General features: G+C 37.8%; 2 protein-coding genes across 5 annotated transcripts; both read right to left on the bottom strand.

Moving 5' to 3' along the window:
- Positions 1-2,467: 2,467 nt before the first annotated feature.
- si:ch73-278m9.1 (resistance to inhibitors of cholinesterase protein 3) lies at positions 2,468-6,121 on the bottom strand. 2 transcript variants are annotated; one of them, XM_049761293.2, is made up of 7 exons: positions 5,821-6,121; positions 5,291-5,511; positions 4,946-4,996; positions 4,567-4,636; positions 4,382-4,472; positions 4,129-4,232; positions 2,468-3,584 (listed from the first exon to the last, which is right to left on the bottom strand). In XM_049761293.2, the coding sequence occupies exons 1-7, from the start codon at positions 5,954-5,956 to the stop codon at positions 3,232-3,234; spliced, it is 1,026 nt and encodes a 341-aa protein (XP_049617250.1). In that variant the 5' UTR covers positions 5,957-6,121; the 3' UTR covers positions 2,468-3,231. The 2 variants fall into 2 exon arrangements, with proteins under 2 accessions (XP_049617250.1, XP_049617252.1); XM_049761295.2 differs by lacking the exon at positions 4,946-4,996 and having other exon boundaries at positions 5,821-6,120.
- A 365-nt stretch (positions 6,122-6,486) lies between these two features.
- Positions 6,487-11,239, bottom strand: irak3 (interleukin-1 receptor-associated kinase 3). 3 transcript variants are annotated; one of them, XM_049761267.2, is made up of 10 exons: positions 10,234-11,239; positions 9,698-9,955; positions 9,451-9,611; positions 9,199-9,263; positions 9,017-9,131; positions 8,833-8,951; positions 8,568-8,766; positions 8,102-8,164; positions 7,376-7,540; positions 6,487-7,268 (listed from the first exon to the last, which is right to left on the bottom strand). In XM_049761267.2, the coding sequence occupies exons 1-10, from the start codon at positions 10,334-10,336 to the stop codon at positions 6,915-6,917; spliced, it is 1,602 nt and encodes a 533-aa protein (XP_049617224.1). In that variant the 5' UTR covers positions 10,337-11,239; the 3' UTR covers positions 6,487-6,914. The 3 variants fall into 3 exon arrangements, with proteins under 3 accessions (XP_049617224.1, XP_049617225.1, XP_049617227.1); XM_049761268.2 differs by having other exon boundaries at positions 9,451-9,599; XM_049761270.2 differs by having other exon boundaries at positions 9,451-9,596.

The raw sequence follows: 11,239 nt of genomic DNA, 5'->3' as shown, positions 1-11,239 counted from the left end.
CTATGTATTTTAATCAATATTTACTAAATAATAAAATCCTGTTGCAATGAACCTAAAAATATTTCTAGTACAATTTCTACTGCACAAGGACGAGCTAGTGAAATCTTAACTAAGTTTGAGCACAACTCAATCAACGAAGACAAAGCAGGAGGCTCGCCTTTAATTACACGCATCATTATTCCCTAATGTACAATGCAGCCGCTTGGTGAAACGGCAACCTCCGAGTAACCTAATTACTCATTACTTGTGATTACATCTGGACGGAATGGAATAAATGAAGATTTTGGTTTGAGATTGGCGGGGACACTGTATTCAAAACAGTTACATAATATCATTTAAAAAAAAAAAATTCGGGGTAAGGTTTTTGGGTCTACGGGAAACCCCAATAGGGCAAAACAATGAGTGGTCCAATGGATTGTTGTCACAACCAAGTGCGTCGGCGCTATCAAACAATCCAGACTGAAAATTGCTTTGAAAGGTCAAGCTATAAAAGAAAGGTCTATGGAAAAATACCTCAAGTCCACAAAATGGAGAGATATATTCCACAACTATGTTTAACCAGAAAATTTGACCTGGGATGACTTTCAGATAGTTTTGGAATTGCTGCATTTTAGGCCAACAGATCTTTGAAGGGGTGGGGGGCTGGGGAAGGGGGGACACGTACATTCCAGTTATATTACTCATTTTCCGTGACGGGTTACCACCCACTTCCATTTCAAGCAGACCTTTTTGGTGACGGTGGAAAATTGGACTGTTCGGTGATTTACTAATGAGATCATTTATCACGGAGGATGAAATTTGCAGGCCAAGATACGTATACTCCCTTCCTGCTCTCATGCTTACGGGAAGCGGTAAATAGCATGTATTCAAGGTGACCTCTCCGTGAAAAAAAAAAAAAAAAAGATTAGAGTCAATTACAGTACTTGGAATCATAATTCCCCTTGGGTGCAAATGTAATGTTGTTTAAAATAGAATCCAGACTTGAGTCTTTTTCCCACACCCGTTGCGATAGCTTGGCTCTAAAAATAGAGCGGCCGAGTAGCTGATCGTTATCAAAGATTGCAGGGTAACAACATTCGGTCGGAAAGACAAGGTTCTCGGCCGATACGGTTTTTCCACTAAGTGAGCTATAGACACGATCGGTGCCAGAGGCAGGCAAGTCTCAAGTCTGAGTTTCAAGTTACACAAGCAAAAATTAAATAAGTAGAGTCATTACAAATTAAATATATATATAATTTGTAATGACTCAACTTATTTCATATATATATATATATATATATATATATATATATATATATATATATATATATATATATATATATATATATATATATATATATATATACATATATATATATATATAAAATACAAATGAAATAAGTTGAAAATTTAAAATTAATTTGCCCTCTGCATCCCTTAAAAGTTCTTTAGGATATTTTTGAATACGATTCTCTGCTCAGCCATATAAAAAAAACATTCCACTCCATCTCAAGCACATGCTTATTCATCCTGTTAAAACATATTTACGTCAGGGAACTAGAGAGCAAGAAGGCCTGTCAGACAGAGATGGGGGAATGCTTCACCCTGTGAACTTAACCTATCCAGACTGTCTCCAAGATTTAGATTTGAGTAAGAGTGATCCTTCTGCCTCACTTTCAAAGTTCCGACAACACAACCCTGCTGACTTTTAAAACATCTCAGGGCCGAACAGACAAAAAAAAAAAAATCATTCAGGTGGAAGAATAATTTCATGATCTAGTGCAATGAACTGTAAATGCTTTTTACCTCCATTCCAAAATCACCTTGCACAATAAACCAAGTGTAGACCCTCGGAAGGAATTAGGCCCGAATCCCACTGGATGAAGACTGAGCTGATTAAATGTTGCCTTCCTTAATTGAGAAGCTAATTTGTGACCAATCCCACAACTTTGTTTTCATGCCGCAATGAGAGGAAGTCATTAATAAACGCCGTATATCTAATTAGGAGTCATGATTAAGGCGTTTGGTTTAGTTCACCCGGCAGAACTTCTCTAATTAGGTCACATTTCAGAAGTATGCTAGGATATGACGCGTGCTCGCTCAGATAAATATTTCACAATTCCCTTGGCATCCTGAATAAAGTTATCAAGTTAAACTGAGAGGGGAATTAAATAAAAAAAATAAAACATAGGACAGGGTGAGGGTTAAACGTGTCTTTCGCCGACTGGCCTCGATGGGTTGTTATTGTGATACTGCAGCGCCCTCTACAGGACATAATGAGAACTGTCATCCTGACTGTACAAAGTGATTGAAAAGGTGTTCCGGGTAATATTGGTAATATTTTACGCAATATTTCCAGGCATTCAAAATAAGTTATCAAATTACATAAGAATACATCTGCATTTCTTTCAAATGTAAATTTTAAATCTATAGGAACTCTTATTTTGGTACAACTTTTTATGTAAAATATATTTTGACACACTGGGGATTAATAATAAATCAATAATGCTGTATTAGCAACAATGTCAGCAAGGTCAAATAATATCCTGTGGAATCTAAAAATACACTATTTTTTGTCAATGCAGCACGACAAGAAATTTATTTTTTCCACGACACACAATATATGGATATTGGGGAGGGTAAGTCAAAAATAAATAATGGGTCCAAACATGACATACTAGGAACATTTGTGTTTTCATTAAAATGCAGCTAAGGGCAAACTAAAAATTGTCATAGTTATTAAAATAGTTTTTCGAAGTCGATTTGGGAAAATATAGCTAGTGGATGTATAAAAACATTGATAGCATGCTGTCACATTTTGCAGGCAAGGAAATCACAAAAACATGCAGTGATATAAATCTACTTTCGAAATGAGTCACATGTTTTTATGTTTTCCGTCCAGCTCTTGGGCGCCCCCTTCCGTTCAAAAGTCCCTCTTAAGACACTGTGGTAAAACAAATTGTCTATAATAAAAAAAGGATGAGCAGCTGGACCAATATGATTAGGATTTCTTTTTTTGTGAGTCCATATAATTCTTTAAAAAGGCACATCGAATTTTTTTTTTTTTTTCTTTCTTTGAACAATTTTCACATTTAATAACAGCTGCTGACTGCACTTACATGATATCAGCAACAACTACTCAAGCCCTGTTCTTAGTGATTGAAAGTTTTTTTTTTTGGACGAATTTTTGTGAATAATATTCATATAATAAATACGATAATTACATAGAGGACGTTATTTCCTGCAAGAAGTTCATTCGGGAAGATTGCGGCGCCTGAGGCCGCACGGCTGTTGCACTTTACCGCTTTCCTTGCACTTTGTGTTGTCATGCGAAGGCATGAAATCAAACTCCTCGTATCCTTCCTCCTCCTCCTCCTCCTCCTCCTCCTCCTCGTCTTTTTCAGCCTCCTCCGTTTCCTCCATGTCATCATCATCTTTCCTTTCAACCTCTTCCTCTTCCAAGTTTGGTTTCTTCACGCCGCCGCCTTCAGCTACGTCTTGTGGCTTTTCGGAGGTTTTATCGGCGTTGGTGTCGCTGGCCGGAGGAGTCTCGCCAGCGCCCAATGTTTCGATGAGGTTGTCCAGGCTCTGCTCGAAGCAGGCCTCTGAAAGGGAGAAATATTTCGGGGGGGAAATAAGAAACTGCATTTCATTCACTCAAGTTCATTCTAAGAATTATATCGAAATGAAACAAACACTTCTGAAAGATTATCGGTAAATGTTTTGTAGTTGAAAGTTAAATATAATAAAACTGTATCGCATTAAAAACACACAAATGGTAAAACTGAAATGTAGTGATTTTTACTGCCGCTAGGGGGCGCATGCACACCACTTTAAAAATAATTGATTTGTTTTGTGTAGTATGAATTCTATCATGCGTTGTAATTTATTTTAAACTAACTAAACTTAACCTTTAGTTCTATCATTGTAATATGACAACCTGAGGTGAAATAATTATTTTTTAAAAAATCTGTTAATATTAACAAACGCTAGATAAAAATATACATTTTTAAAATTAACTTTGAAGCACTGTACAATTAATATTTTTTCTTTTTAAAACTGTTTGCTTTCAGACATTTAGTTATCAGAAAATAAAAACAACCGGTTGAATTTTTTTTTTTCTTTCCTCCACGCAGCAATTGAACGTACCATTCAAAGGCGGGCAGTCCATTCCTCTCTTTTTCATCAGGTAGCGAATGGTTTGGAGTTGGGTCATGATCTCGTTCTTCTGTTCCTGGGCCACAGATTTTGTACTGATGGCGGGAGAGAGGAAACAAATGGAGTTGGTTTGTGTTGAACGATTTCACGATGTAACATGGGGTCATGATTGTGTACATGTTAGATTTTTAATTACCGTTCTAAGCGGGTCAAACCTATGAATAGCCAAATTTAAAGCACTCACCAGTTTGTGAGCGGGTCAAGTTGGGTGAGAATAGAATTGAGCATCCTTTCGGTTTGGGCCAGCCTTTGTTCCAGTTCGTTCAACTGGTTCTCTGTGGGCGGAAAAACAAACACGTTTCGATGACTTGTAGGAAACAAATATTGTGGTATTCAAATAGAAATCCAAGTGTATGGAAAAAAACACACCTGCCTCCGCCGATTTTTTGGCCCCTTTTGCGAATGTATCCTTTTGTGCTTGATCATCTGAAGCCTTAATCTGCAAATTGAAAAATAAAAAGAAAAATTCATATTGTATTTCCACAAGAGTGGTTGTATACTCAAATGCAAAATGAGAGGAAGCTTGGAGTATTAAACAATAGGAGCCGACCAATTTTCTAAATTCCGATATTTAGCATAAAAAAATTCCAATAAGCGATTAATTAGAAAATTAATTAAAAATAATCATGAATGGAATTACTTCAAATGACTGTCAGAACATTTGACAGTTTTACGCTACTTTGTTGTATTAGTTTAATTATAAAACAGAAAATTATTTTTCTCAAAACATAAAAACGGAGACTCTCACCCAAAATCTTTTGATCACTTGGGAAATACTGTCCTCCATCTCCACTTCTTGCTGACAGCAAAATATCATGCTCAGGAAAATTTGGAAAGGCGGCAATCCACCAGCGTCGCGGAAAATGCTGTGGCCGTGCACGGCCGCACGAAAACATGTCACCAGGAAAATTGTATTTTGGATTAAGAGGAGTCAGAACTCCCTTAAATGGACAACCGGCAAAATCAAGAACATATACGAATAATTGATTGTGATTATTATAAGAAAAAGTTTGAATCAGCCGATTTTAATCGATTAATCGGTCAGGCCCTATTAAACAATTTTAGTGGTTTATTCTTCCGAATTCGGTCCTACCTTCAAAAACTTGTATGCCGCAAATACTCCGACTCCGATGGCATACAAGGGCATGAGCGTGAAGACGTAGCCTTTGCTGTTGTTGTTGGATTTCAATTTGTCGCCCTTCAGCTCCTGCTCCATCAGCTTCTTCATCTGCAGCATGCTCTCGGCCGACTGATGCGAGTTGGGGGGGACCTTGTCGGAGACTGGAACTCGAAGTGTACCCGGGCCAGGACCTCCTGTCATGAATATTGGACGACCAGCACAGGGACAATGGAAAGTTTAGTTTGTATCATGTTTGTATGAAAACCCAACAGTATGTAATGACTGAACTAACGTGGGCAGTTTTTATTGGTGAAAATATGCAATATGTTGGGAAAAATGTGGGATGCTATTCATTGATATTGAATGACATTGAAAGATATTGGAATGATGCTGGGTGATATGGAATTAAAATGATAACAGAAGGAATACATTTATAAACTATAATAGATGAAGAATACAAGAAAAATAGGAAATATTTATACATTTATAATAGCTTACGTCACCTTTTCTGGAGTAACGAGGGTCGAGCCTCGACTCCTTCGCCCCGGTGCCGACGCCGAACATCTTTGGCAGGACGACAAATGTGAACAGCACCGCCGTGAACGCCAGGGCGACTTGCTGGGACGTTGACAAGACCATTTTCGAACTTCTTGTCACACCAAGGTTCAGTTAAAGATAAAGTCGTGCAAAAAATGCAAAAATGACTAAATACAACCTACGCCCAGCTGGTAGTGCAAGACAACGAGGCCACAACTGTGTTGACCACAAACTAGCTTTACTACCAAATCAACAACTCTTTTTCCGCAAGGCAACCTTTCAGAATAAAAGATTTCCCTGAAGGTCTTTCATAAAACCACGTGAGGACCAAGAGGAAACGATGGGTTCGTCGTTGTGAAAGCACGCTTTCCACAAACAAATGATCCCATTTGTAATATTTTGATTTATATTGCATGTATATTGTGTATATAAGCTCCTACTCTTCACTGCGGGATTTACTGAATTTATTTTGAAAAGCAGCACATTATGGTTCCTGTGACAACGGATGGCGCGTTAAGGTTCAGTGTAAAAATCGGAATTTATGCGATGCAATTTAACTGTTCGGTTGTTAATTAGCTTTTTGGGAAGTGGGGACTCCATAGCAATTAGTTTTATCAACCTGGATAGACAACTGACAAAAAATATTATTTTATTATTATCACAATATTTCTATAAAATATTCCAATATCATCATGACATAATGTAGTCATACTATATCAGCTTTTGTTTTATACATAGTGTTAATGAGTATTACAGTCAGAAACATACATTTTGCATATCCAAAATATAACACATTTCCAAGAAATTTTATAAAAGGGGGCTGGCCACCATATCTCCTCAAATATTGACTGGTAATGTTTACTTGTTCAGTATAAGGCAAAGGGGCGAGACATTTATTTGTTCAAGCATCAGTGAATAACCAAGGCCCCTATTTGAAGATACGAGGAATATAAAATTAAATACTACAACAAAAAATAGCTTATATAAATCTAAAATGTGTATATGTGTATGACAGAAAGGTTAAGGACTCAACATAAATCATAAAAAAATAAATGTCCAATTACTCAGCCAAGTCCTGGCTAGTGTTGCTAAAACCATTAGCCCTGCAGTCCTCACAGGAAAGACCTCCAGTCTCAGCTTGGCAGCTGCATTGTACTGGCCAGCTTTTGTACGACGGGTTTCCTTCTCCTTTGGTTTCCACAGTCTCAGTCACATTTAGATATGTCACCTCTGATTGGCTGCATTCGCAGGGTTGTGCCTGCGCCGGAGAACCAGGGAGGCTGCGCTGTTCGTCGTGTTCCACGGGGATGCTGGGTGACGGGCTGTGCTGGATGTGAATAGCGGCGCTATCATCCAGGCTGTGAGGGTGGTCCAAAGAGGAGAAGCTGGGAGGTGGCAGCAGCTGACTCAAGACCTAAAGTGTTAATCAAAACAATCCGAAAAGTCAATTTCATACTATTGTAAAACAAATTTTATGGCCCCTGATGAGAAATTCTTACTAATTGAATATTCAGAGCTTACGTTCTCCATGCTGGGTCTGCAGTGATGTTGACTCGAGACACATCGCAAAGAAAGATCCAGAAGACTACGCGCCAAAGACGTTGGCCATTGACCGGCTGACGTATCCAAAAACTGCAGACAAGAGTCTATGCTGCCGCTGTCCTCCACTTCGGTGAGCAAATCCCGCTGTAGAAAATAGACGTCAATATCACTTACGTAACTGTACTTCTAGTAAATATTGATTTTTTAATGGAATTTAAATGTATTAATTCAATATTATTTTGATTTTTAATTTAATTTAAATTCATTAATTCAATTCAATTAAAAAATTGAAATTGGACTTAAAAAACTGCTTGAAAAAAATATCACTTACATAACTGTACTTATAGTAAATATTGATTTTTTAATGGAATTTAAATGTATTAATTCGATATTATTTTGATTTTTAATTTAATTAAATTCATTAATTCAATTAAATTAAAAATTTGAAATTGGACTTAAAAAACTGCTTGAAAAAAAAATAATAATAAACCCACTGTAACATTCTGCAGAATTTTAATATTTAATGCTTTAAGTAGCACTAGAGGGAGCCTGAAAATATTTCTATGATTTTTAGTGCGACAAAAATTAAAGGGCCCCTCTTTGAGCAAAAAAAAAAAGTTATCTAGATTCTAGAGCATTGGGCTGTCCAGGCGATAGGAAGTGTAAAACCACACTGTTCCTCTTTCTGCCATAGACGTCACTCACCAGCTGCGTACGTTTTGGCAGCTCCTCTACGACTTTACGTCCTGTCATCGTTTCCATGACGACCTAAGGGTATACATTGCTGAAATGTGAGGTACTATTGATGAACGTTTTGACAATAGAAAAATAATATCGATAGGGATGTACCAATATTCTGCATCTTTACTGGTACTTTTAAAAATGTGCCAATTGTATAACAACTATATCGTTTCATTTCCTCTCGTTTCAGACTGTTCCTTTTTACACTTCACACTTAAAATTAAACTAAAAGAGGAAGTCTGAATCTGGCAATTTAGTAGACCATGTTAACGTGTCATTGTGTTGTGTTGATACGGGAAAAAAAAGGAAGTGATACATTAACTGGGTAAAACTGGAAAAGAGTTCACCATTTTGATTCCTATAAAAGTCAAAAATCTATTTTAACTTGGCCGAGTTATTATTCAACGAGAAAGTTAATTAGTTACATCACCATTCCGAAGCTGAAAATATCCAAACTGGTTGAGAGTTTGCCATTTCGGAGGTACTCCTCGGGGAGGTACTCCGGGTTGCCGTGGGAACCTGCATCCAGGGTGATGGTATGATTACGATTCACCGAATGAGGACGAAGTTGGGCCAGGTAGAAATCGGACAGCTTGGGTTGCGTGTCGTCATCCAGGAGTATATTAGAGCTGCATAAATCATGGAAATTTGTTTATATCAAGTATGATATTAAGTAATTCAAAACTAATCATTACCTGGAAAGATTCCCACAGATGACTCCGCATGGTTGGGACTCATGGAGATAATGTAAAGCCTTGGCGATTTTATTCATGATGGTGAAACGTTCTTGCCAGGACAAAGGCAATCCACCGTTCTGTTGAGCATCAGAAAATTCGTACAAACTCCTTTTCGGGAAAAGTAGAAATAATCTTAATCTACCCGACGATGGAGTCTGTGGAAGAGCGATCCCTTCGGCATGTAAGGGGAAACCAGACAGTAGCGCGTTTCGTCAGAAAAGCAGCCCGACAACTCGAGAATGTTTGGATGTCTGCGCCTGCGACACAACAAGTGTTGGTAATCTCCGCAACGTCGATTAAATTGGTTTGATCGATAACACGTACAGCTGATGGAGTTCCATATCTTTTTGGAAATTGTCCCACAGATTCTTCCAGGATATGTTATTGACCTGCAGAGGATGATGAAGATAGTCAAGTAATGTAATGCACGTTTGTTGCTAACATTGTGACTCACATGTGACTCATGCAATGTGGTTTCAAAAAGTCAATATATAATTCCGTTCAAAAAGAGGTCACTGGTATGTTGAAAAAAAAATTACTTCAAATGAGACAATCATAACAACAAGATGTCGTTACCTTTTTGAAAAGTTTCACGGCGAATGTTCTGCCTCCCATCCGTGCCAAGTAAATATCGGCGAAGCAGCCTTCCGAAATTCTCATTTCGTGGTTAAAATCTCTAGTTGCCTCTAAGATTTTCCTCAAACTGATTTGTGGCTGAGGTTCTTCTGGAGAAAACACTGATTCAGATATTCCAATTTCAAGTCAATCATTCTCAAACTTGATAGTCATGAAAAAAAACACATAAATATTTTAACGTGCTTACCATGTGCGCATATTATTTGATTGAAGTGTAATCTAGGTGGAGGCGGCTGGGATGCAACATCATTGACTTCATAAAAGTGGTCCTGAAAGTGTTTTATGGCCCTAGAGTGGCCCATGTCCTGCAGGACTTTCAGCAAGTCCTGCACTTGCGCGTTACGCTGAGCCCAGGACCACAGAAGCTCCTTGGTGGGACTGCGACCACCTTCCTCCACGCGCTCGTACTTGCGGACCTCTGTGAAGCTCGGGAGGATACGAGCGGCTGGCGCGAAATTAAATAGATTAATTACGTTGAAATTTCAAAAAAAAATCTAAAAAACATCGACTATGTCAATAAAATAACAATTAAAACCCGCAGACAATCTCATCATGGTGTCCCACACGGGTCTATCCTTGAGCCAGTATAATTCACCTGCTTCTCAAAGTGCAACAATTATAATAAATCAACAACTAATTAATTACAACATCTACCATCAAATTTGAAGTACGACCACCAAATTTCAATTTGAACGCTAAAATGATAAATCAATTAAGACTCACCAAGTTCGCGCCATCCGTAGCGATTACATCCGGTGTCCATAATCTCACAAAACCTTTCAATGAGGACCGGAGGGACATTGTAGAGAAAGGTGTTTGGGTCCATATTAAACCGTCTGCGCTGATAACAGCCACAAGTGTCAAAGAGTGAATTTTCGCGTATGGTTAAAGTGTGGAAACTCCCCTTAGTGGTGGAGTCATTCTCTGAGTACGTTTTGTAATATTTCCGGTAAAGCCGTCCTCCCGGGTTCCGTGGTAAACAATGAGTGACGTCACATCCCCTATTTGGAGAGGAAAAGTTTACCACAAAAATAAACTGGGCTTAAAATTATAATCACAAAATGGCGACAACTCACAATTTCTTTTCGGCAAGGTCGACTCTCATTCCAACATTTTTTGTATTATAATTTTAATAAAATTCCACTGCACAATGAGTAAAAACAGCAGCAATTAGTAAAATAAAATTAATAGAATAGAAAGAATTACCTTTATAAACTGTAAATCATAAGCAAAAATTTACTTTTGGTACAGCAGCATATCATCAGGAAAGACACGTATTAAGAAAAACATTGAATTTATTACAATGCTGGAAAAAAAAGTATGTAAAATTCCACTGCTGTAAGAATTTTGACACCATTAAACAAGACGAGAAACCAAGCCAAGTCCCAGCAATTCAAAAGCAGTCCATATTCTTCTACTATTGTCGTTTTGTTGTTATAAAATATCGCAAATGGTGGTAGTTCAGTAAACATTCACTTGTCCAAGCTTATTTTCTGGGTTTTAATAGTGTCTTCTGCCCTCTACTGGCCAAGTTAATGAATTACTTTCACGTAATCACTTCCGTATTCCATCGTTTCAAACCGGTCGATGAACCCGTCTTTTTTTTTTTTTTTTTTTTTTTTTTTTTTTGAGAGAGAGCTTAATTCACCGCTGCCAGAAGTCATTGTTCCCCTTAAAAATGAAGACTCGTATTTACAACTTTCCAGCTCAAGACACTCCTATGGCAGAC

Source organism: Syngnathus scovelli, chromosome 22, assembly GCF_024217435.2.
Source record: "Syngnathus scovelli strain Florida chromosome 22, RoL_Ssco_1.2, whole genome shotgun sequence".
In the NCBI taxonomy this organism is placed as follows: domain Eukaryota; kingdom Metazoa; phylum Chordata; class Actinopteri; order Syngnathiformes; family Syngnathidae; genus Syngnathus; species Syngnathus scovelli.
The sequence above is the reverse complement of the archived record's forward strand: the minus strand, read 5'-3'. Positions and strand labels throughout refer to the sequence as shown.

Excerpts from the sequence above, each read along its gene's own strand:
- si:ch73-278m9.1 (XM_049761293.2), bottom strand. The coding sequence starts at position 5,956 with ATGGTCTTGTCAACGTCCCAGCAAGTCGCCCTGGCGTTCACGGCGGTG. Across the intron at positions 5,512-5,820 it reads CCCTCGTTACTCCAGAAAAG|GAGGTCCTGGCCCGGGTACA; the intron begins GTGACGTAAGCT and ends TATTCATGACAG. Across the intron at positions 3,585-4,128 it reads GGACTGCCCGCCTTTGAATG|AGGCCTGCTTCGAGCAGAGC; the intron begins GTACGTTCAATT and ends TCTCCCTTTCAG.
- irak3 (XM_049761267.2), bottom strand. The coding sequence starts at position 10,336 with ATGGACCCAAACACCTTTCTCTACAATGTCCCTCCGGTCCTCATTGAA. Across the intron at positions 8,165-8,567 it reads ATATTTTCAGCTTCGGAATG|GTCGTCATGGAAACGATGAC; the intron begins GTGATGTAACTA and ends GTATACCCTTAG. Across the intron at positions 7,541-8,101 it reads TGCCAAAACGTACGCAGCTG|CGGGATTTGCTCACCGAAGT; the intron begins GTGAGTGACGTC and ends TATTTTCTACAG.